Here is a 24939-nt window from a genome sequence, read left to right as displayed (position 1 = left end):
TCTGAAAATGTACTTATAAAGAAAGTTTGGGGCTGCTATGTCTAGTTGGCTAGAGATCCATTAATAGCCAAAGCTGAAAACAGATATATCACAACTTGGGTCCTTGACTGTTCCTCCATTCTGTCCAACATTAATTCTGTAATTATTCTCCAACAAAGAACATTTCCCTTGAAAACATTAAAATTCATATACTTAAGGCACATATCTGTAATCCCAGTGGCTCATGAGAACCTGGCTCTAAATAAAATACAAAATGGGCTGGGGATGGGGCTCAGTGGTTGAGTGCCCCTGAGTTCAATCCCCTGGTACCTAAAAAAGTTTAAAAAAAAATTTAGGGCTGGGATTGTGGCTTAGAGGTAGAGCGCTTGCCTAGAATGTGTGAGGCACTGAGTTCGATCCTCAGCATCACATAAATATAAAATAAAGAAATGTTTCCAACTAAAAAAAAAAATTATACACTAAATGTTCAAATGCAATGGAGGATCAGAGGAAGACTTAAAAGACAGAAACAAGAGACTGGTAAAACAAGATATTGTCTTAAAGAAAGAGGCCCCAAATCCCCTGGTTTTAAATTTGCAATGTGACTCTAGTTTAAAGGAAAAAAGAAAAAAAAGGATAAAACACATTTCCTGATTTCACAGCAATCCTCAAAATTTCTAGACATTTGTACTCCTTTGTGTCAAATTTATGTAAACAAACTTTAAAACATTAGAAGTAGAAAAAAACAGCAACATAAGTTTTCAATTACTTAAGAATAGTATGACCTCAACCAAAATCAGTTTAGAAAATCTGAAGACATAGTAGGAATTGGCCTTTTCTAGAGAATTCTTAAAAAAAAAAAAAAAATTGGAATAACTTCTGAGCATCAACTTTGATAGTCTTTTAAAAAACAAGTTAATTATTCTTATCTAACTGTGAAAAACCTAAGAGTAATTTTACTTGTAGGAAGTTGTATGTAATTTGGACTATCCCATGTAGCAATGACATATAGTAACAAATGGCAGGTGGGAAAGGGGATGGAGAAAGAAGGCAGAATGTATAGCATGGTAATCATAACAGGTAAATAATAAAGATTAAAAAAACTAGGGAGGAGGAATCAAAGTATAAGAACAGATAATCAAATGATAAATGTTGGATATATGGAAATATATGTGTGTGTGTTTATTTATTTTTTTCTAGTGCTGGGAACTGAACCAAGGGCCTTATGCATGCTAGGCAAGCACTTGACTACTGAGCTACATCCCCAGCTCAATGATTTTATATATTAAAATAAAACTGAATTGTTACCTTATTAAAATGTAGAGCATTACCAAAAGAAGTACAATGTCAATTCTTACAATCTTCCAGTAAATGACAGTACTAGATTAAAAATTACCAAAACAAACCCTTTAGTCAAAGATTTATTTTTTGTTTCCAGGATTACAATTTGCTATAATTTATAAACTTCCATATTAGCTTTAAGACCCTGACCTCACACAGGTAGTTAGGTCTGCAGGTCTCACTCAGCAAAGACCAGTAGCCACCATTCTGGCATGAACAATGCTCACTGTTACCTGGACATTTTAAAGTGCATATGACTTGTTTTGATGGAGACAGCTGTAGTTTTTCACTAAAATTTTTAATTACTTGAATTACATGTTTTCTTCACCTTGATACTTTATGGTCATTAGAAAACTATTTACTTACAATAATATGTTATAGCCCAATATATTATGCTGAATGCCCACTTGTAACTGCAAGAAACTCACAGATACACTGACGACTACCATATGATACAAAATCATGACATAAGTTTCAGTGTAAGAGATTTACTTCTCTCTCAAAGCAAGAAATATCCCACAGTTCAAATTTACATAAGTAGTGCCTCCATTTAAATAAATTAAAAATGAAATGCTGTCCTGTCTATAAAATTATAAATATTTCTAGTTCATTTTGCAGAATATTAAAATGCTTATAAATGCATTATCTCCCAGAAAATAAACATTACAGTACTGAAGCCGGTTTATCCCACCCCCCCCCCCAAAAAAAAAGAAAGAAAAAAAGAGAGAAAAGAAAAGAAACAACCATTACACTAACCCATGGAAATGTTTAGGATTACTTTATATCTCTTAACTTTAGAAAAATTAAACCAAATAAGGGAAAAAAAGAGAAATGAGAAATTTTTACAAAATGGCAACTTCTATGATATAAAAGAGTACTGAAATGTCTTCACTTAATTCAGTAATAACTAAACCACTTCTGGAATGAATATCTGGATAAAGAGTTTAGGTTAGGAAAGAAGGACTCTTCTCAATGCTCAGGTCAAAATAACAAGGTGCGTAGAAAGAAATAATTTCTACATTGTATTAGGAAAGACAGACTTTGAAAGAGAGTGACTGTTTATAAACCCTGAACCAAATTTAGCCAGAATAGTCAAGATTGGCAGATTTTGATGGAGTAAAATCTTCAGTAGGAACAAAATTAAAAGTTATAATCCTATGGATGCCACTTATTTTTTACCAATGTGAAGAAAGGAAACATGATTGCAAGGTATAATACACACTGACAGGCTAAAATGAAATTATGAACAACTGAAATAACCAAAGTGTCCCCTACTGAAGCACAAAAAACATGATTAGAAGAAAGAAGTTTTAGTTCTGTGGCCTGTTCAATTGCTCTTTACATAAAATATTTCCTCTGTCTTGAAAAAGGAAATGGCTTCTGAATGGCGCTGACTCCTTTAGTATGGGAAGAAGCAGGAAAACGTGCTTTGTAGAATGGCTTGACAAGCTCATTTCCAAGACCCCATCAAGGTTAAAGTATCTCCAAATCTACATGCCGAACTTCAGGATTTCGTTTCTGGAAAGAAAAATTATCACATTATTCAGTAAAATAAAACCTCTATTTTAAAAAAATTTCTTTTGATCACTAGAGCTACTGGAAACATTTGATCAAACTATTTTACTATAGCATACTAACCAGAGAAATATTTGCATAAGGAAAAAGGCAAAGAGGTGAACAGACACACTACAAACAGTACAGTAAATGGTTCTACCACCCTGAGTCTGTTCATGTCTTAAGAAATGCAAAATGCATTAAGGATCTTGTATGTGCCAAGCATTGCCAAAGCATTAGAAATATGCTGTCTTTTGTGATAAAAACGAAAATCACTGCAAAACAATTGTAATAAGAAACAATGAATTCATAACCACTCATTTGATGGATGTCAATACCAATCCGTTTAGTCTTGGGGCAGGTACTATGCTAGAAAGTGAAGCTATGATCATTAAATAAGACTGATATTGACCCTAAAGGACTTAGGTCAGCCATGAAGATAAGTGAAGCAATTCTCACCTATGATATAAAGTATTACAGAATAACATTTAATGTTTAGTGAGCACTTATTCATTTCAGTACTGTGCTACAGGTTTTATGTACAGATGTGTGTATTCTAAAATCCTTATCATAACATTATTATTATTTCCATCTTATGCCTAGAAAAACTGAAGTTTGAAGAAATTAACTAATGTAAGGTCAAATTCTTAGTAAATGATATAATGGGGATAGATTTCAAGCCTTAATACAGTCTCCTATTACAGTATACTAAACACTAGGAATAAAAATGAGAGTGCAGTTATTTTTGCTCATGCAATCCAGAAAGATTTAACTGAAGACATAATAATCTAAGTTAGACACGAATGTGGTAAGTCTTCTAGAGAGATGAGTAAGAGTGTTTGGGTAGGAAAAAAAAATTGTATGAGCAAAGGAAGAGAGCCCAGAAAGTAGATTGTGGCACTATGGTGGAGTTGGCACAGAGACTACAAGAAGGACTAAAAAGACAGGCAGCAACCAGATTGTTAAATTTTACCATATGCTAGATTAAGGAATTTCAATTCTATAACAAAAAACAGTATTTGTCTTCAATAGATTTATGTTTAGTAAGGGATCTGGATAAGTAAGCAGGCAAGTTAATACTCTGCTACTACAGAGTAAAGTAAAGGTTTTGGGCTTCTTTTTACTAAGGGTATATAAAGGAAGGACATATCTATTTGGGGGATAATGTCCCCCAATTAGACTAGAAGATGTACAGGAGTATATAAAAGGAGTATATAAAAGCTATACCCAGCAAAGAGGAAATAAATAATGTTAAATCAGGAGAAGCAGTATAAGATTTACATAGAAATATGGCATATAAACAAAAAGAAACACTACAAATATTAAAAACAGCCATCTCAGAGAGTAGAATTAAGGAATAAGCAGAATGAGGCAGGTGATTCTTATCTTTGTTACAAGCTTCTCAGTTCTGTTTGACTATGAACTTTGGGCATTATTTGATAAAAACTGTAAAACTAAATTAACGGGAAAAAAAAAACCTGCTCTAAGTGATCCCAATGATCAGTCAGGATTAATAACTTCTAGTTTAAAAACTAATATCCTGGGGCCACGTGTATTACTTATCCTAAAGGAATTAAGTTATAAAAACTGAAATCTGGTGTAAACACTAGAGTTTAGCTCTGCCACAGCATTTTATTAATTGTACACAAGAGGGCTGGAGTTGTGGCTCAGTGGTAGAGCACTTGCCTAGCATGTGTAAGGCACTGGGTTCGGTTCTCAGCACCACATAAAAATAAATAAAGGTCCACTAACAACTAATAAAACACTAAAAAAAAAAAAAAACAAAACTGTACACAAGAATTTTTCTTGTAACTAAGTTTTGTTCAAGTGTGCCAGGGGGTAATTTCTTCTTGGATCCTAGGGTGAGAGTGGTCAGGGCTACCCAAACACAGAGAACAGTTTTGTTCTCAATTTTTTTTTTTTTTTAACCTAACACTATTCCGTCTCCAGAACTTCTTAAATAGAATAAAAATTTTTTATTTTTTTCTCTTAAAAAAAAAGAAACCCTTACCTATCCCAGTATGACATCAAATATTTAGCTGTTCTTGAGAAATATGGTATTATTCTATTTAAAATCACTGTGATAAAAAATCTTATCTCAAGGAAAAGAACCCCAAGGTTAATTTTCTCTAATTTTTAAAATAGGTTTCAGATAGAAAACTAACAACATTTGTAAAAAAAAAATATGTGCACAATGCAAAATGTATGCACACACATTTGCTGAATGAATACATAAAAGAAAAAGTATTAATATCCTGAAAATTCAATGTTTACTTTATAACAAGACATCACGGGCATAGTAGAACTGGTATTTGTTACACAGAACTAACGAATCAATAATTAGTGCCCCACTTAAAATTTTCTTTTATTCAATAAATACTTTTGGAACTACTATGTCTCACATACTGCTCAATGTGAACTGGACCATTTTACTGATCACAGACAGATTTTATTTCAACAACTCATACAGAGATAAAAACCAAATCGTGTGATTTTATTTGCAATGCTGTAGGCTGAAGTCAAGAAAATGCCGTTAGGAGAATGCAACTAGAAGAGCACAGATAAAGAGCAGAGCATTTAACTGAAACATTACTTAAAGGAATTTACAAATGTTATGGCAGTCTCCCACTGAATTAATTCCAATGGAATTGTTTCATCTCCCTTGCAGGAAAAAAAATCATTTCAAATATAAAAAACTTCATGAAGGGATGGGAAGACAGGTCAACCCACACACTAAAACACAAAGGTAGAACAAAAGGAAAAAAATTAAAACAGATGGTTCAAAAAACTTCAAAATAATATTTTACAAATTGATACTTTTTACAATTTTATAAAAATTTTGTAACTTCCACTTTATAGTATCAGAATTTATAATTAGATTTTATTATTTTTAATATCTTTATATAAAATTAGGCAAGTTCTAGAATTTAAAAAATTTTTTTAGTATTAAGTGTACACAAAATCTTTTATTTATATGTGGTGCTGAGGAACGAACCCAGTACCTCATGGATGCCAGGCAAATGCTCTACCACTGAGCCATAACCCCAGCTCCAAGTTCTAGAATTTTAAGCCAAAAAAAGGAGTACATGAATAGAATTCTTTGTAGTCGTGAAAATAAACTGATTTTCTTTCAAAAACTAAAATTTTATATATTGGATAGTCCCTCATTTTTAAATATCTCATGGTGTTCTTCTTTTTTTTAAAGAGAGAGAGAGAGAGAGATTTTTTAATATTTATTTTTTAGTTTTCAGCAGACACAACATCTTTGTTTGTATGTGGTGCTGAGGATCGAACCCGGGCTGCACGCATGCCAGGCGAGCGCGCTACCGCTTGAGCCACATTCCCAGCCCCCTCATGGTGTTCTTCTAATTTTAGTTTGTAATTACTGTTGAATTACTTAATGTTATTGAATAATTAACAAATTACTAATTAATAGTTACTTTTGACTCCATGGAAAGGGGACAACTGAAGCTCAATGTTTGAACTTTAGGAATACTTCTTTTTAATACTATAATTCTGCATAGCCATTAGCCATCTCTTGAGTAATTTCAATGAGTTTTAGAATAGGTGATATTTTTGGCTTAAAATTCTAGAACTTGGGGCTGGGGTTATGGCTCAGTGGTAGAGCATTTGCCTGGCATCCATGAGGTACTGGGTTCGTTCCTCAGCACCACATATAAATAAAAGATTTTGTGTACACTTAATACTAAATAAATTTTTAAAACTTTTCATAGTAAATAATACATAACTAAGATGCTGCTATTTCCTATGATGGCATAAAAACAATGGTGGGTAAAACCACTGGCACCTTTGCACAGTTCAAGGCAAATGGAACTGTATTAGTTGTTAATGTGTTCCTTTACTGCTACATACTCAAGGGGAAAAAAACCCACTTTCACTTTAAAATACCCCTCATAAACTAGTAAAATGTGTCAATTTTATTAAACCTCACTAGACAGTCCACTTTTTAAAATACTGTGATACAGGGCTGGGGTTGTGACTCAGTGGTAGAGTGCTTGCCTCACATGTGCGTGAGGCACTGGGTTCAGTCCTCAGCACATTAAAAAAATTTTAAAAAATACTGTGATAAAATGGAGAAGTATATTTCATCAAAGGAAACAATAAATAATGTGAAGAGAGTGACCACAGAATGGGAGAACATATTTACTACATGCACATCAGATACAGTACTGATCTCCAGGATATATAAAGAACTCAAAAACCTTAACACCAAAAAAATAAATAACTCAATCAATAAATGGGCTAAAGAACTGAACAGACACTTCTCAGAAGATATACAACCAATCAACAAATATATGAAAAAATGTTCAACTTCTCTAGTTATTACAGAAATGCAAATCAAAATTACTCTAAGATTTCATCTCACTCCAGTCAGAGTAACAATTATCAAGAATACAAGCAACAATAAGTGTTGGCGAGGATGTGGAGAAAAAGGTACACTCATACATTGCTGGTGGCACTGCAAATTGGTGCAATCACTATAGAAAGCAGTATGGAGATTTCTTAGAAGACTAGGAATGGAACTCCCATTTGAACCAGCTATCCCACTTCTCAGTCTATACCCAAAGGACTTAAAATCAGCATACTATAGTGACACAGCCACATCAATGTTCATAGCAGCTCAATTCACAATAGGTAAACTGTGGAACCAACCTTTTTTTTTTTTTAATTTTTATTGTTGGTTGTTCAAAACATTACATAGTTCTTGATATATCATATTTCACACTTTGATTCAAGTGGGTTATGAACTCCCATTTTTACCCCGTATACAGATTGCAGAATCACATTAGTTACACATCCATTGATTTAAATGAATGGATTAAGAAACTGTGGCACATAATCACAATGGAATATTACTGAGCATTTAAAGAGAATAAAATTATGGCATTTGCAGGATGGAACTGGGAGAATATCATGCTAAGTGATGTAAGCCAATCCCAAAAAACAAAGGCTGAATGTTCTCTCTGATAAGTGAATGCTGATCTATAATGTGGGGGGAAAGCAGTGTGGGGAGAATGGAGGAACTTTGATTGGGCAAAGGGGAGGGAGGGAAAGGACAGGAACGATGGTGGAATGAGGTGAACATCATTACCCTAAGTACATGTATGACTGCACATGTGGTATGACTCTTACATCACATACAACCAGAAAAATGAAAAGCTGTGCTCCATTTGTGTACAATGAATCAAAATGCATTCTGTTATCATGTATAACTAATTAGAACAACAAAAAAGCAGTCTACTACTCCTGGGATTTTATTCATTAGCATCTCAGAAAGACTGCCTGTGTATGTACACATGTATATTTTTGTGCACATGAAATTGTGAGTGGGGAAAGTGCAGAGAAGACATTCCTAACACCTCAAAAGGTACTCATACACTTCATTTGTATATGAGGCTGCTTATTTATTAACAGATTTAAGCCCAAAATGAGCAAAAAAAAAAAAATTGAGAAGTATAAAGCCCTATATCATACTGAGGTACAATATCACAAGAAAGTACTCCTGTGATTTATTCAGTTGTGAGCTGAATAAACTGATTTTTAAAAAATAACGTGAACACCATTCAAAGGATCTGCATAAGTCAGTATACCAATTTATGTTATAGAATCATGCACAGGTAAAAGATATATTCAGAATACAAAGACAAACTGATAGATATTAGCATAGCATAGCAATGCATACTAGAGAATTAATCTTACCTAAAAAAAAGAACTGTTTTTTTTTTTTTCCCTTTCAATCATTGGGAGGTGGTTTCTAAACCCATGAAATGTCCTAAGAGTGTCTTTGTTTATCTGGAGAGTGTTGGCCACTTTGTAGTCTAACTATGAGACTTATGACGAGGAGTTTTGGTCCCACAGTTATCTACTACTTCTGGTAGAGTAGGAGTCAAAGGGTTTACTCAAGCAGTCAACCATGGTCCCCAATGAAACCTATAGACATCAAGTCTCAGATGAGCTTCCCTAGTTGGCAACACCCCATGCTACCATCACATTCCATTGCCAGGAAAGTAATGTCCATGACTCAACAGGAAAGGGACAACTGAAGCTCCAACTTTTGGAACTTTCCTGGATCTCTATCCTATGTCCTTCTTCCCTTGCCTAATTTTATATGTATTCTTTCCCTACATTAAACCCTAACAATGGGGATGTGGATATAAATCAGGGATACAGTGTTTGCCAAGCATACGACAGGCCATGGATTCTATCCCTAGTACAACTACTACCACCATCACCACCACAACGAACCCCATAACTATGAGAATTACACCATTCAATGAGTTCTGGGAGTCCTTTAAGTGAATTATCAGACCTTTGGGTAGTCCTGGCACTCTCAAAACTCACAATTGGAATTTGGAAGCAAGGGCAGTCTTTATAGAAAGTGTCCCCTAACTGCACAAGTAACTTGTGAGAAGTTCACTGATAAGGTTTCAGATTCCTTACTGGCTGCCAGATTTGGATATAGCATCAAAAGATAATATTCGAATTGTGTTAAGAGACTGTAAGAATATTCCTCCCTTTTCTTCATGTTCTTCAACCAAAATAATCAAATCACTACACATTAAATGCAGAGGCAGATACGGAACTCGATCTTATACTGGTAGGTATAAGGGAGTTTTTTAAAAAATGTAAAATAATATCACTCCTTTAACTATTTTTCTTCCCATTTTGGAAAAATTATTTTTCATTAAAATATTATATATAGTAACATATGCTTATGTAGAAAGGAATGGATAAATATTATTAAATTTCTCAGTTTTATGTGTGATTTGAAAATATCAGTAACTATAACTCAAACAAATAAAAGATATTGGATTCTCAATAATTTTTAAGAATAAAAAGACAAGAACTACGTAATGTTTTGAACAACCAACAATAAAAATTAGAAAAAAAAAAAAGAATAAAAAGAGTCCTAAGACCAAAATATTTGAGAAATGCTCATTTAAAAACTCCAAAAATTATATCAGGTAAGTTTTTGAACTATAATGCCAACAATATTAACAAAGTCTTCTTTACTATTAATGTAATCATTTATCTAAATTCACAAAGATAGTAAAGCAGAGTAGTTTTTTTTCCCTTCAAATTTTTAACAAAACTAAAGAATAGTCAACATCAACTGAAGAATGCACTGCCTTCACCAACTATATTATATATTAAAGGTCATTTACAAGTGTTTATGCACTGTGAACAAACAGAATTCAAATGTCAATAAATGGCAATTTAAGAACAGAGACATTTTTTAAGGCAACCTGATCAGATAGTTCAGCAACACAACTAAAATCTCCAAATTAATACAAATAAACATCAAAAAAATCAGGTGGACTAAAATCAAGGTGTCTGCATATTTAAAAAAATTTTTTTAATTGTAGATGGAAACAATACCTTTATTTTATTTTTTATGAAGTGCTGAGGCTCGAACCCAGTGCCTCACACATGCTAGGCACACATGCTCTACCACTGAGCCACAACCTCAACCCCTATATGTGTAAATTTTTGTTTTGTTTTGTTTTTTGGTGGTGCTGGGGATTGAACCCAGGGTCTTGGGCATGTGAGGCAAGCACCCTATCAATTGAGTTATATCCCTAGTCCCGCCTAAATGTGTATTTTTAAGGTCATATTTTATTTGTTTTAACTTTTGATCACATTCAAAAGTTTCCCTTTTATCTTTCTTTAGGAACTTTCAAAATGCTTATTTAAAAAGAAACAAAAAACCGGGCTAGGGATATAGCTCAGTTGGTAGAGTGCTTGCCTTGCATGTACAAGGCCCTGGGTTTGATCCCCAGCACCAAAAAAAAAAAAAGAAAGAAAGAAAAAGAAACAAACAATTTTGCTATTTTAGAAACTAAGCAAACAGAACAGTCGTTAGAAATACAGTATTTGGAACTGAATAACAGGTTCAAATCGTAATTCCCCTACTTCCTCAGGTCAGTTATCCAATTTGTCTAACCTAATCATTTTGCCTATAAATAGCTAACCATTATGGGGTTTCTGGGAGTTTAAGAGTGTGCATGTGATATATCTAGCCCAGAGTGAATACTCAAAAAACAGTTGCCATTATCAATATAATATTTTTTAATATTTATTTTTTAGTTATAGGTAGACACAATGTCTTTATTTTACTTTATGTGGTGCTGAGGGTCAAACCCAGTGTCTCATGCATGCTAGGCGAGCACTCTACCTCTGAACCACAACCTTCAGCCCTCAATACAATACTTTTTTTATATTTATTTTTTAGTTATAGGTGAACACAATATCTTTATTTTGTTTCTGAGAATCAAACCCAGTGCTTCACGCATGCTAGGCGAGCATGCTACCACTTGAGCCACATCCCCAGCCCCCTCAATACGATATTTTTATAATGAATGTATATATCTTACTTTCAGTTCCTTCTCAAGTCTATCTACTTCAGCTCCTAATGTATCAATAATATTTTCTCCATGTTTAAGCATAAAGGTCTCTAGCTCTTCAGGAGTTTTCACTTCTTGAATTTCCTGTAAAGAAAATAAAAGCAGAAAAACAAAATAAAATTTAAAAAAATCACAGTGGTACACTGATAATTCCTTTTAGAAATTTATGACAAACACTGATAAGTTAAATAAAAAGTTTAAAAAACTTTAGGATACAGGCAATGGATCACCTATTTCCCAAGAAACTCAGTTCAAGAAGATTGAGTACAATGCTACACAGAGGTAGCTCTATAAAATACTAAAGAGCTATAAAATATAAAAGAGTATTCACAAATCAGGGTTAAGACAATTTCTACCTCAGTTCTTTAAATAAACAACTCCAATTAGACTAAAGACCTAAGGATGGAAGTCCATAAACTTTTTAGAAGAAGAGAGTATTTTTGTGAAAATGGGATAATGAAGGCTTCATCATACAAGATAAAAAGCACAAAGGAAAAGAGTACTATAATAGCTGGGCGCAGTGGCACACTCCTGTAATCCTAGCAGCTCAGGAGGCTGAGGCACGAGGATGGTGAGTTAAAGACAGACTTAGCAAAAGTGAAGTGCCAAGCAACTCAGTGAAACCATGTCTCTAAAATACAAAAAATAGGTGGGAGGGAAAGGGAGGGAGAAGGGGAATTGCACGGAAGACTGAAGGAGACCCTCATGGGTTCACAAAATACATATACGATGGTGTGAGGGGGAAGGGAAGAAAAAAAAAAGAGAGAGAGAGAGATAAGTGTCACAGTAGAATGGGTAGAGAATAGTGATGGGAGGGAAGGGGAGGGGGGATAGGGAAGGCAGCAGAATACAACTGACACTAGGATTGCTGTACGTATAAACATGGATGTGTAAACAATGTGATCCTGCAATTTGTACACGTGGAAAAATGAGAATTCATACCCTATTTGAATCAAATGTACGATAGGTCAAGATCATTGTATTGTCTTAAGCAACTAATAAAAAAAGAAAAAAAATACAAAAAATAGGGCTGGGATGTGGCTCAGTGGTCAAGTGGCCCTGAGTTCAAACCCTGATAGCCTCCCTCCTAGAATGTACAAACTCCTAGAATGTACAAACAAACTGAAGAAAGATAATTCTGTCAATATAATCTAGTAAGAATGTGAAGCAACAGAAATGTTGGTATGCTGATGGTGGGAATCGAATCGACATACTTTGGAGAAAAATTTGGCAATACCTTTGGAAGTTGAAGACAAGAATGTATGCTCAGTGGCCCTCACCTATTTTAAACCTAGCTATCTATATACTAGCCTAAAGAAATTTAAGCATATATAAAGTACAAAGCATGTATGAGAATGCCATCATGGAATTTTTAAAAATAATTTAACACTGAAAAGAATATAATGCCTATTGACTGCAGATAGGACACATAAATTGCAGCATATTCATATAGCATATTATATAACAACATGCTGTTAAGCAAATTTTAGAGATACACATACAATATGAAATCATTTTAAACATCCAAAATGTTGCTTTATACTATACTAAAACATGCTGACAAATATAAAAATATGAATGGAAATGGTAGGTACCAAATTCATCATAATAATTAATTCTAGGAATGACGGAAGGAGAATGAGATTTAGGAAGAGAAACCGGTTTGAGCTGTTTTTGTAATGCTTTATTCTGTTTTTAAGATCTTAAGCTAACAGTACAGGTTGAGCCCCCCAGTCCAAAAATCCAAAATGCTTTGACATTTTAAGTGATGACAAAAAGGCAATTCAGATTTTCACATTAGGGATGTTTGATCCAAGTCTATGCAAATGATCTTAAAAACAAACAAAAAACAACTCTAAAATATGAAACATTTCTGAAATCTGAAATATTTGAGATGGGACACTCAACCCATATAGCAAAATATTAACAACTGACAAAGGCACGTGGTGATAATCTACACTGTTCATTATATTCTGTAAATTATCTTTTAAACTACAGCAGTCCCCTTTTTACAGTGATAAATTCAAGATCCCAGGAGATACATAAAACTATATAATTATACACACACACACACACACACACACACCCCTAAGATAAAGTTCAATTTATAAATTAGGCACAGTAAAAGAGTAACAACAAAAATTAACAATGAAATAGAACAACTGTAACAACATACTGTAATAAAAATTATGTGAATGTGGCCCCCTCCTTCCTTCTCAACTGCCAAAGTGGGGGTGGGCAGCATGGATAGCAAGGATATGCTGGATACAGAGACGATTCATGTCCGAGGAGGAGAGCACAAGATTTCATCACTTCTCAGAAAAGCAATTTAATGTTTATGAACGGTTTATTTCTGTTATTTTCCATTTAATATTTTTGAATCGTGATTGACTATGGGTAACTGAAGCATGGAAAGCAAAATTCAAATAAAAGTGGGAGGAGACTGCTTAATATAAAGAATAAAGCACACATTCTGGAGTTTGAGAGATCTAAATTCATAAACAAGACTCTGAAACTTCAGGCAAGTTAGTTAATCTGTCTTAATTTATCTATACTTTAAAATGAAAATGTTATTTCTTTACCTCTCAGGGTTAAGAGTAAATGAGATAAAACAGCTAAAATGCCTGGCATATAGCAAGCATGAATAACTTCAAAAGTCTGCTCTTCTATTGTCTCCTCCAACCTACTCTATAGTAAATAAAAGGCTCTCTGTCAAATTTTGGAATCTAAGATGTTGACAGCTGAAGTGAGTTTAAGATCAATAACAGAAAAAGTTTTATTTACTTAGAATTTAAGTTTTCTAAGCATAGGATATATAAGAAAATTACAGACACATAAACTTACTTGTAGCATTTGGTCAAAATCTTGTTTTTCCAAATATGATCTTGTAACAACTCGTCCATCAAAATCTACTTCTGCCTTAAATCTTACTTTACCTAATCCCAGATCTGTGGCTTTAACATCATGAATTGCCCTGCAATCAATAACAATGCATACAAATTTATATACATATACACATATATACTCTAATGGCAAAAAGTCTAGAATTCTTGATTTTTTCCTAACCATAATGAATAAGGACTAAGATAGCTTCAGAGAATTCACCACTAAGTATCATTTACTATCACTTACTAAATTTCACTAGATGTTTAGTTTTTTTGTGCATACAATGGTACAAATATAACAAATATTATTTTATTATTCCATACATGTAAGTTGTAAAGCTCATGTATTAAGAACACTAACTCTAAATTGTTTTTCTAAAATGTTGCTGTTATCTCATAAACCTTTTGTCCCATATATTCATTTAGTCATTTCCTTAATACCATTTACAAAAAATGTGTTGCTGATAATGGTGTCATAGAAAGCACACTAATTACTTTTCTGCCTGTATGTGGGATGCAGGGGATCTAAACCAGGATGTTGCATATACTAGGCAAGTGTTCTACTACTGAGGTACACTCCAGCCCTACCAATAACTTTTATATTCACAAACTTCTTTAATAGTCTTTGTACAACTCTGAGAAAAATTCTTAGAATGGGCTCCTGATAACTGCCACATAGGATTGATGAGGGGACTAATGAGCTAACACATATATAAAATGCTTAATATAGTACTAAACATAAGGTAGGCATTTAATAAATGACTTTTATAAAATAGGTAAGGTGATATCTTCATTTTATAGACGACAAAACAGTTCCAGAGGGGCATAAGTGACTTGCTCAAGGTAAGTCAACTAGTAACTAATAGAATAGGACTCCCTAACACTTTAGCTCTTTAGATATCCAAGCCTGGAGTCCTTATATTACACCATCTGCCTCTCAGAAAGTAAAGTGGATGCTCACGTATAACTACTTTTCATTCCTCCTGCCCTAACCCTTAAGAATTAAATCTTTCCTAGAAAACAGTTGAGAAATTTTCTTCTTTCAATTGTGATCCCATAATATCTTTTCTTCACCGGATATATAAGAAATAACAAAACACTGTGAATCTTGAGAACACAGAGATGTACTAGAGAAGAAGCTTAAGTGAGACTATAAGCACTTTGCACTTCACACTAATTTCTGAATGATCTTGAGCAAGTTATTGTGTCCAAAATTTTTTATCCAAATAAATAAAGAAGCTGTATTTATCAACTATCTAGGGTAAAACAAGGATAAATAATTTATAAAGTTATATAATCTCAGGTTAAAAATAAAACTTGTCCAGACTGGTAGGAAGTAATATGTAATTTATTCATTTATTTCAAAGGCACATCTACTTCAGTCCTCACAAAGTATTAATACATTTCGTTATTTAATTAAAACTTAAGTAGTAGCTAGTAAATATATTCTGATTCCGCCCCCACCCCCATGTTGTTGTTGTTGTCCTTTTTTTTTTTTCTCTTAGTGCTAGGAATTGAACCCAGGGGGTAACTCTACATCCCCATCCTCTCCTCTTAAATTTCTGAGACAGAGTCTTGCTAAAATTGCTAGTCTTGAACTTGTGACTCACCTGTCTCAGCTTCCTGAGTCATTGGTATTACAAGCATGCATCAAAGCACCCAACACATTTCTCATGTTCTTATATATAATTCCAGATGGGAAAGTTGGGCAGGTATTTCTGAGATGCTCCCCAATGACAGAACCCCACCTCCTGTATCCTGTGTGATCCCCCTCTCCTTGAATATGGGTTATACCTAGTGGTTTGCTTCGAACAAAGAGAATATGGCAAAGTGATGAGATGTCATTTCCAACAATTAACTAATCTGTGACTTTTTTTCTTGTTCATATTCAATTCCTACTGCCTTATCAGTCTGCATGCAGTGCTTAAGTAAGCTGCCATGTTGGGGAGGTCCATGTAGCAAAGAACTCAATCTTGCCAACAATTGTAAGTTAAATATGCTTAGAAGTAGCTCCTTCTCTAGGACATGACACTTTGATTATAGTCTGAAAAAGTCTGAAGTAGAGAACCCAAAAAAGCAGGGCCTGAATTCCTGACTCATAGAAACAGATAATAAAGGTTATTTAGACCATTAAGTTTTGAGCTAATTTGTCACACAGCAAAGTAACTACTATACTGTTTTAAAAATTACATGAATTTTCTGGATTACTTTTATTTTCTCAAATAATTTAATCCACAGATTTTCATTCTTGCAGAAATTTTCAGATTGGCCAATCTTTCAGTTTATAGTCTTTTAGACATTAATTGTAAATAATATATGAAAAATATAAATGCATACATGTCAAACAATAGGGCACCAAAGTAAATGAAACAAAAAAAGAAATGAAGGAAAAAACAAACAATTCAACAATAATAGCTAGACACTTCAAGGCCCTACTTCTAATGGATAGAACAAATCAGGAAGACCAACAGGAAAACTACAGTCTTGAACACTATAAACCAAATAAACCTAACAAACATCTATATATTCATTTTTCAAGTGCACATAGAATATGATCCAAGATAGAATATATATAGGTCATAAAATAAGCCTCAGTAAACTTAAAAGGACAGAAATACTATGAAGTATATTCTCTGATGACAACTGAACGAAATTAGAAATCAGTAATAGATAATTTGGGAAACTCACACATACCTAGAAATTAAAAATACATTCCTAAATAGCACCCCCAAACAAAATAAAAACAAAAAGGAAAAGCAGTATGTTGAAGATTACAGCACCTGCCATGCTAATAGTAGCACTGTTCACAACAGTCAAGATATGGAATCAACTTAGGCATCAATCAATAGTTATACAAAGAAAATGTGGTATGTATACATAGTAGAATATAAGTAAAATAAGCACACTCAGAAAAACCCACATGTTCTCACTTGTATAAGGAAACTAAAAAGGTCGATCTTATAGAAACACAGTAGTGATTACTAAATGCTGAGAATTAGGGAGGGTTGGAGAGAGGATGACCAATTGGTACAGGGGTGTAGTTTGATACAAAATAATTTCAAATGTTATAACACAGTAGAGTATCTGTAATTGCCAACAATTAATTGTATACTTCAAAATAGCTAATAGGTGTAGTAGACACAGAAGGAAATATCATACTGTGTTCCATAAACATATATAATTCTTATGTGTCAATTAACAATAAAAATACAGCCAGGCACAATGGTGCATGCTTGGAATCCCAGCAGCTTGGCTGAGGCAGGAGGATTGTGAGTTCAAAGCCAGCTTCAGTAATGGTGAAGCGCTAAGCAACTCAGTGAGACCCTGTCTCTGAATTTAGAAAAATACAAAATAGGGCTCAGGATATGGCTCAGTAGTTAAGTGCCCCTGAGTTCAGTCCCTAGTACCTAAAACAAACAAAACAAACAAACAAACAAACAAAAAAAAACATACAGTAAGAAAAAATTCAATTTTAAAAAAGGGAAATAAGAAATTACTTTGAGATGAATCAAAACAATGCAACTTATCAAAATTTCTGGATACAGAGAAGCAGTGTTTAAAGGAAAATTTATATCTAGAAATGTCTATATTAAAAAAAGAAGTAACATCAAATTAAAAATTTAACCTACCATCTTAAGACACTGGGCAGGGGGATAACAAATTAAATCTGGTGGTACTGGAAATGGAAATGAGGGCTCAAGAATGTTAGGCAAATGCTATACTACTGAGCTATACCTCAAGCCCCCCAAATTAAGATTTTAAAGTTTTGGTTTTCCACTTCATTATGAAACCACACTGCTGCTAAATTTCACTAAAAAACACCATGAGAATTCTAATATTTCTTCTAATAAAGATTAAAATCCTTATTAGACCATGCCTAATAAGGTGCCCAGACCCAACGAACCTGGCTGTCATACAATGGATTGCCTAAATAAAGCATGTAAGAAATCAGTGAATTAACATTTTCTATTATTTCAATGACTTTAGAGAGCAAACGATCGCAATTAATAAACAAAGGGATACAAAATTAATTCCCAATTCCTTTAGTCACCTCATTTAATGACTCCTAATAGTTTGACTAAACTACAAAATTGGAAACAGTACAACTCTTCTGGTTATCTCCTAAATCTTCAGTTCTTTGGTTAGTTTTACACAATTTAAAAGATAGGGAATGGGGGAAAGATCACTAGTAGACCACTTGACTAGTAATGTGTGAGGCCTTGGGTTCAGTATCTACCACTATAAAAGAAATAACAATAAAAAATAACTAAATAAATAAAAATATAAAAAGAATATAAGGAAAAAATTTAAATACATTAAAAGTTCATTTTCAAAACCAATATAAATTACATTTACTTTGGTAATTATTTCCCCATGAATAAATACTATTTCACATTTAATATATTCAACTTATCATTACAATACAAATATAAGGTAAATATAAATATAAAGGTTTGATTTTAAGTGGTTCCACATTAAGGATCCAAAACTTTCTACTTTGCAAAACTTCTATTCTCGTTTTATCACCTATGACTTATTTTAATAAAGACAATACAAAATTTAAAAGGAAACTAAGTGTTCTTGCTTCCTTCCAAGACAATAACTCTGAAAAGTAATAGATTAGAAAATTTCAAAGGTTAGGAATCCAAAACTTCCTTTGGAGCCAAACATTCCAGTCTTTCAATGTTTTTACAAGTCCTGACAACATTACTAGAATAAGGCTAACCTTACTGATGGGTCATTCTCCAGGAGTTCAGTAAGCCGCTGAACTTGCTCTGGTTGTATGGATCGTCCCAAGAGTGCTTCTGTGTTGGTGTAGATGAGGAATGCTGAGACCACGCCTAATAAGGTGCCCACACCCAACGAACCTAGGCTGTCATACAATGGATTGCCTAAATAAAGCATGTAAGAAATCAGTGAATTAACATTTTCTATTATTTCAATGACTTTAGAGAGCAAACGATCACAATTAATAAATAAAGGGATATAAAATTAATTCCCAATTCCTTTAGTCACCTCATTTAATGACTCCTAATAGTTTGACTAAACTACAAAATTGGAAACAGTACAACCTGCTTTATATTACCTAAGAGTGTTATGAGCTTAATTATTTAGGACCTGTTTCTTGTGTCTGGTCATTATATAGGTCAAGGTTAAGAGTATTTTCAGAAGACATACCATATACATAATAATATAATTAAGAGTCAATTTCTTTTAGATATATAGGTAGTACTCTAAAAAAACTGTTGTGGAATCAAAATCTGAAAGAAATAAAATCTTTTTGTGCCTCCTTCCAATCAAAATCCTGTGAAAAAATAAAGAACTACAGAATATGATATGGGTGATCTTATTCAACCAAGGATAATAATTAGCTAGTACCACAAAGTAGTGGTTCTCAAAGTTTGGTTCCTGTAACAGGGGTTATCAGTAACACTTGAGAATTTGATAGAAATAAAAATTCTCAGCTGTCATCCCAGACCTTCTGAAAAAAAAATTCTAAAGGTGAGGTTGAACATTTTGTGTCTCCCCAAGCCCTCCAATGTTTTGTTTTGTTGGCAGTATTGGAGATTGAACTCAATAGTGCTCTACCACTGAGCCATATCCCCAGCTCTTTTTTATTTTTTAAGACAGGGTTTCACTAAGTTGCTGAGGATGGCCTTGAACTTGCCATCCTCCTGCCTCAGTCTCCTGAGCTGCTGGGATTACATGCACCACAATGCCAAGCTACAGTTTAAATTTTTATAAAAATTTTACCTACATGGCTTTTATAATTATAAGTCTTTTTTATTCCAGAGAAAAAATGTCATCAAAATAATATTTAACTTTTAATGCTTGATAAAATATATTTATTTCACTAGAAATCTGAATTTATATACTAGTTTTATTAACATGTAGCCAAAATATAATATTTAAAAAATACACTCACTTATCTCTACTAAGTGTATAATCTATTGAGGGTTGTAGAACTCAAGATCAAATATGCTCTTTACAAATCCAAACTTAAATAATTTTTCACTAATAACTTATGTTCAAAAAAAAAGACCCCAAACTATAGGTTGACCAGAAAAACAAAGGGATATAAAATCAACACTTTTAGAAATACTTCAGATCACAGTGAACATAAGAAAATGCTCCTTTAGTCTCAAAAGGTACATTCAAAATGAGAAAGAACAATTTGTATTTCAGACCTCTTCAAGAAACATTGCAGAACTGGAAGCCAATCACCTAAAATTATTTGCAAGAACAAAGGGGAAAGAATGGAAAAAGCTCCATTCCAAGAGAATTCCAACTCCACATATTAAGCCTTTCATACCAAATGGTTCTTTCATTTTAGAAAATAAAATAGTTTTTCTGACTTATCTGTATTGTACTGGCCCTTGAAAAGACCTAACTAGCTATCAAAATGAAGATGGAACCAACTTAGAATTAAGGAAATATAAAGGCAACAACACTTACTATTGGACTTAAGAACAGGAAAAGACAAGTGAACAAGAGCCACAATATCTATTTATTAGAATTACTGGCTTTTTTTTTTTTAGTTCTCTCTCATACTATCTTAATAAACTTATAAAGTTACTAGGACAAATGTTATTTATACTTTTATAGGTAAAGTTATAGCCACAAGGGTTTAGAGTATTATAGAAATCTTCTACTAATACCTTTCCTTATTAATTTATTTTTTTGCTACTGGGAATGGAACCCAGGGATATTTAAGCACTGAGCCACATCCCTATTTTGAGATAGGGTGTCACAAAGTTGCTCAGGACCTAAGTTGCTGAGGCTGGCTTTGAATTTGTGATCCTTTTGCCTCGGCCTCCCAAGTCACTGGGATTATAGGAGTATGCCACTGCACTGGATTCCTTATTTTTATTTATTTATTTATTTATTTTTAGATGTAGATGGACACAACACTATGCTTTTATTTGTAGGTGGTGCTGAGGATCGAACCCGGGTCCCGCCCGTGCTAGGCGAGTGCTCTACCGCTGAGCCACAATCCCAATCCTAAGGATTCCTTATTTTTAAATTAGAGAAACTTGCAACTCAGAGAAACCTGAACACTTTTACTGCCCAAATATCTTACATAAATAATTGGTTAGCATGGAATTAATATTTAACAATTAGTTTAAAATTATTCAATGATATAAGGAAAAAATCCCGTATATTTGAGAAGTACGTAGTACAAATAAATATATCTGTAATTTAAGAAATATTTACCTGTTATAGAAGTAAGACCCATGCAAGTGGCTGCTATTGTCACTCCCAAGACTGCTGCAGTATCCTCCAATAATATAACATTTGTACTAGGATCACGACTTTCCATTACTTAATCATGAAGAAAGAGATAAGAAAATTTGTAAAAAATCTAACTTGTTACTATCAGAGGACATTTTAGTAAGCATCTATTTAAAATCAAACTATAAAGTAAGATAAAAAGGTATGACAGACCATAATTTTAAAAATTCTGTTTAATATAAACATAATTTTTAGGCTTAAATGTCAACAATAAATGCCATATAAAGTCAAATTACTTTTTCAGGTTATGTAAGCATATATAGAAATGCAATAGTTCACTTAAGTCAAATCCAAACAGAAAGTACCCACATGCTCCAAGTGCACATTTTTCCAAATGGCTGATTTATTCAGTAAGAGTCACATAGGGAAAACACTGAGATATATTTTATATCCATCTAAGTGGCACAAAGCAATAGCTTTAGATCATTTTAAGAAAATAAACAAGGAGACACTGATATCTGGCTTCTAAAACACATACCATATTTATAAAATGACATTCCTTTGGCCTGAGCACTCCTACGAAGTTCATTTACTGCAACAAGAAGTGTTGCTGAAAGAAAAGCACTCATATTAGCAAGGAAGAGGTTTCACACGTCCAAACTCTCAAAAGATAAATTAATAATAAGCACAGCACTTTAATGGCAGGGTTGGCAACAAGGAAAAGTTCTATATGAACTCATTATCAAGACTTCAATTAATCATTATAATAAAATGAATCTCATATTTCTAAACCATAATCATTAAATGAGTATAACAACAGACTTAATTTATTGAATAGCCATTATTTGGCAGGTACCACCTAAGCAGAGTCACTTTTTTGTTGTTACTGGGGATTGAACTGATTGGCACCCATTCCCCGAGCCACATTCCCAGCCCTATTTTGTATTTTATTTAGAGACAAGGTCTCACTGAATTGCTTAGGGTCTTGCATTGCTGAGGCTGGCTTTGAACTCATGATCCTCATGCCTCAGCCTCCTGAGCCACTACGATTACAGGTGTGCACCACCACACCTGGCAACACAACACAGTCAGTTTTGATCCTCCCAGTCTTTTGAAGCAGGTGATATCATCACCATTTTATAGTCCATCAAAGATGAGGGGCCCCATAAGTACATACAAATATGATCTGTCAATTAAAAATTATATAATTTAAAAACCAGACAAAGGGAATGCCACACATACAAAATGACAATGCTTCAGGGGTATAACAGTGAATTAAAAAGTTTCATTCCGTATTAGCAGTTCTATGTCATAATACAATTATAGGTGTGTATTTCTGAAATTTTAAAAGCTGAGTGTTTAAAACTCTAGTATGATTATATTTTTATATTGTATTCCAATGTTTTGTGCATTATGCAGTACTAAAGAACAAAACACACTTTCCTCTTGATACATCCATTACAGAAACAACCACAGTACATTATATAAAGACTTCTTTACCTAAAAATAGACAAACCTTAGATTCCTATTCCACAGTTTTCTTTAATCAACAGAACTTAAACTATAGCAATGGAATGCTCAATATATATCACTGTACAGTGAGACTTTGTGATGGCACATACCTCCTTCAGATATCAATGATCCTGCTAAAATACAATATGCCTAGAAAATAAATATTAAAACATACATTCAGTATTTCACTCAAGAATCACAATTTTTCATGTATAAAGTTTGTCATATCTAAAACAGAAAAATTCAAATCCAAGCTAGATGGTAAGGATCTTTGACAGGAAGCAATTCAAACAAGGGCAATGACAAACAAACACAAACACTGGAAATCTAGGGTTGTGGACCCTAGACACAGTTAAGATCCACACCCGTATTCAAATAACTTCTGGATTTTGTCTGAATGTCCAGTATGAAAAAACTCCTTTTTCAGAAAGGCAATTAGTTATAAAAAATAATCAATTATTTCTTTTGGTAGCAGTACTTCCTTGCAGTCCAGGACATACTTAAATTTTCTTAAAATTTTTAAATAAAATTTAAACCAAACACCTATAGAATTTTCAACATACCTTTCTAGACACCTATACTTTCCTGAAACAGAGGTTTTAAAAGTTTCAAACCTGGCCCCAAACCCGTATAATTCTGTTGTAAAAACTGGCATTTTCCAAAATTCAGAGACTTGATTGAGTATAAAGAAAATGATAGAATAAGAACTAGAACACAGGCCTCCCAGTGACAGATACAGGCTCTTTCCACTGAATCTGACTGACAACTTGAAATTAATTACTGCTACTATGATTAAAATAGTAGCTAAACTTCCTAATAACTCTTTTTAATCTTTTCACCTTTTTCTTGATTTGAGACATACTTATTACCCAATAAAATGAAAAAGCATATATCAGAGACAAAGATCTCAAAATAATTTCTAATAAACTGGTTTATGATATGTGGAACCTATTATTTATTTAACAAAGAGCCATAGTCTAATGCAACCCTGTTTGTTTACTCAGAGATACATAAGTTATTAGAAACTTAAAATTTATAAACAATTGAAAATTGATCTCATTAATCTCTAAGGATGTGCAAATTAGATATTAAGAGGCACTATATTAGGGCTGGGGTTGTGGCTCACCGATAGAGCGCTCGCCTAGCACATGCGAGGCCCTGGGTTCAATCCCTAGCACCACATAAAAAATAAAATAAATAAAGATATTGTGTCCGACTAAAAAATAAAAAAAGAGGCACTATATCTACAAAGTGGCCAAATCTTTGGAGGAGATATATGTTTGTTTACTTTCACTATATGAAATGTATAATTGTAAGAAACTGACCAATAAAAACTGTGGGAAACTAGTCAATAACAAATGTAAATAAGCGTAGTTTAATAGGCTTGCTATTATATACCATGTTTAATAGGCTTGTTATTACATAGATAAGATGTTAAGTGGGACTCTATCTTAGTCTATGACCCAAAACAGAAAACAAAATTACAGTACCCCTACATTCTAGAATGAAGTACTGTTAGTACCTCCAGTCTTTGCACAGAAGATAGATCCAATCTGAGACCTCTATTCTCTAGACTACACCCAACCCCAGCTCTATACCCACTTGACTATTTAAGAAGAGCTGGAAGTTAAGGATATCAAAAGTCAAGATTTCTTCAGTGCAAGCAGTTGAGCTGTTGAGGTTGCTCAGAAAGCTTGATACGTGTTCCAGGAGTTTGGAGATAGCATGTCTGAAGCTCCCTTGAACAAGAAATCTCAAGGCAAGACTGTGTCAGCTGTGTCAGCAGAGTAGGCGATTATGTTTGGGGAAAAATTTGCACTCCCACAGAAGGCATGTTAAAAGATGTCTAGCTGGGTGCAGTGGCATATGCCTGTAATCCCAGCAATTCAGGAGGCTGAGGCAGGAGGATCACAGGTTCAAAGCCAGCCTCAGCAATTTAGTGAGACCCTGACTTGAAATTAAAAAATAAAAAGGGCCATGGGTGAAGCTCAGTGGTAAAGTGCCCCTAA

The 24939-nt window shown here is 33.5% G+C and overlaps 1 protein-coding gene across 3 annotated transcripts in view; it reads right to left on the bottom strand.

Moving 5' to 3' along the window:
* Positions 1-1387: 1387 nt before the first annotated feature.
* Slc30a9 (solute carrier family 30 member 9) overlaps positions 1388-24939 on the bottom strand; it is an 85009-nt gene continuing 61457 nt past the window's right edge. For all 3 annotated transcript variants that reach the window (XM_046455732.2, XM_058582674.1, XM_058582661.1), the window contains 7 exons: positions 23041-23080; positions 21957-22028; positions 21401-21508; positions 18912-19077; positions 14145-14274; positions 11271-11384; positions 1388-2838 (listed from right to left, as the gene is read on the bottom strand). In XM_046455732.2, the coding sequence (XP_046311688.1) occupies positions 2794-2838; positions 11271-11384; positions 14145-14274; positions 18912-19077; positions 21401-21508; positions 21957-22028; positions 23041-23080 (675 nt within the window). In that variant the 3' untranslated portion in view covers positions 1388-2793. The remainder of the gene's footprint in view (positions 2839-11270; positions 11385-14144; positions 14275-18911; positions 19078-21400; positions 21509-21956; positions 22029-23040; positions 23081-24939) is intronic.

Source organism: Marmota monax, unplaced genomic scaffold (genome assembly GCF_021218885.2).
Source record: "Marmota monax isolate L192 unplaced genomic scaffold, Marmota_monax_Labrador192_F-V1.1 WCK01_AAM20220418_F8-fsc00025, whole genome shotgun sequence".
Classification (NCBI taxonomy): Eukaryota; Metazoa; Chordata; class Mammalia; order Rodentia; family Sciuridae; genus Marmota; species Marmota monax.
This window is presented reverse-complemented; position numbering and strand designations above follow the sequence as displayed.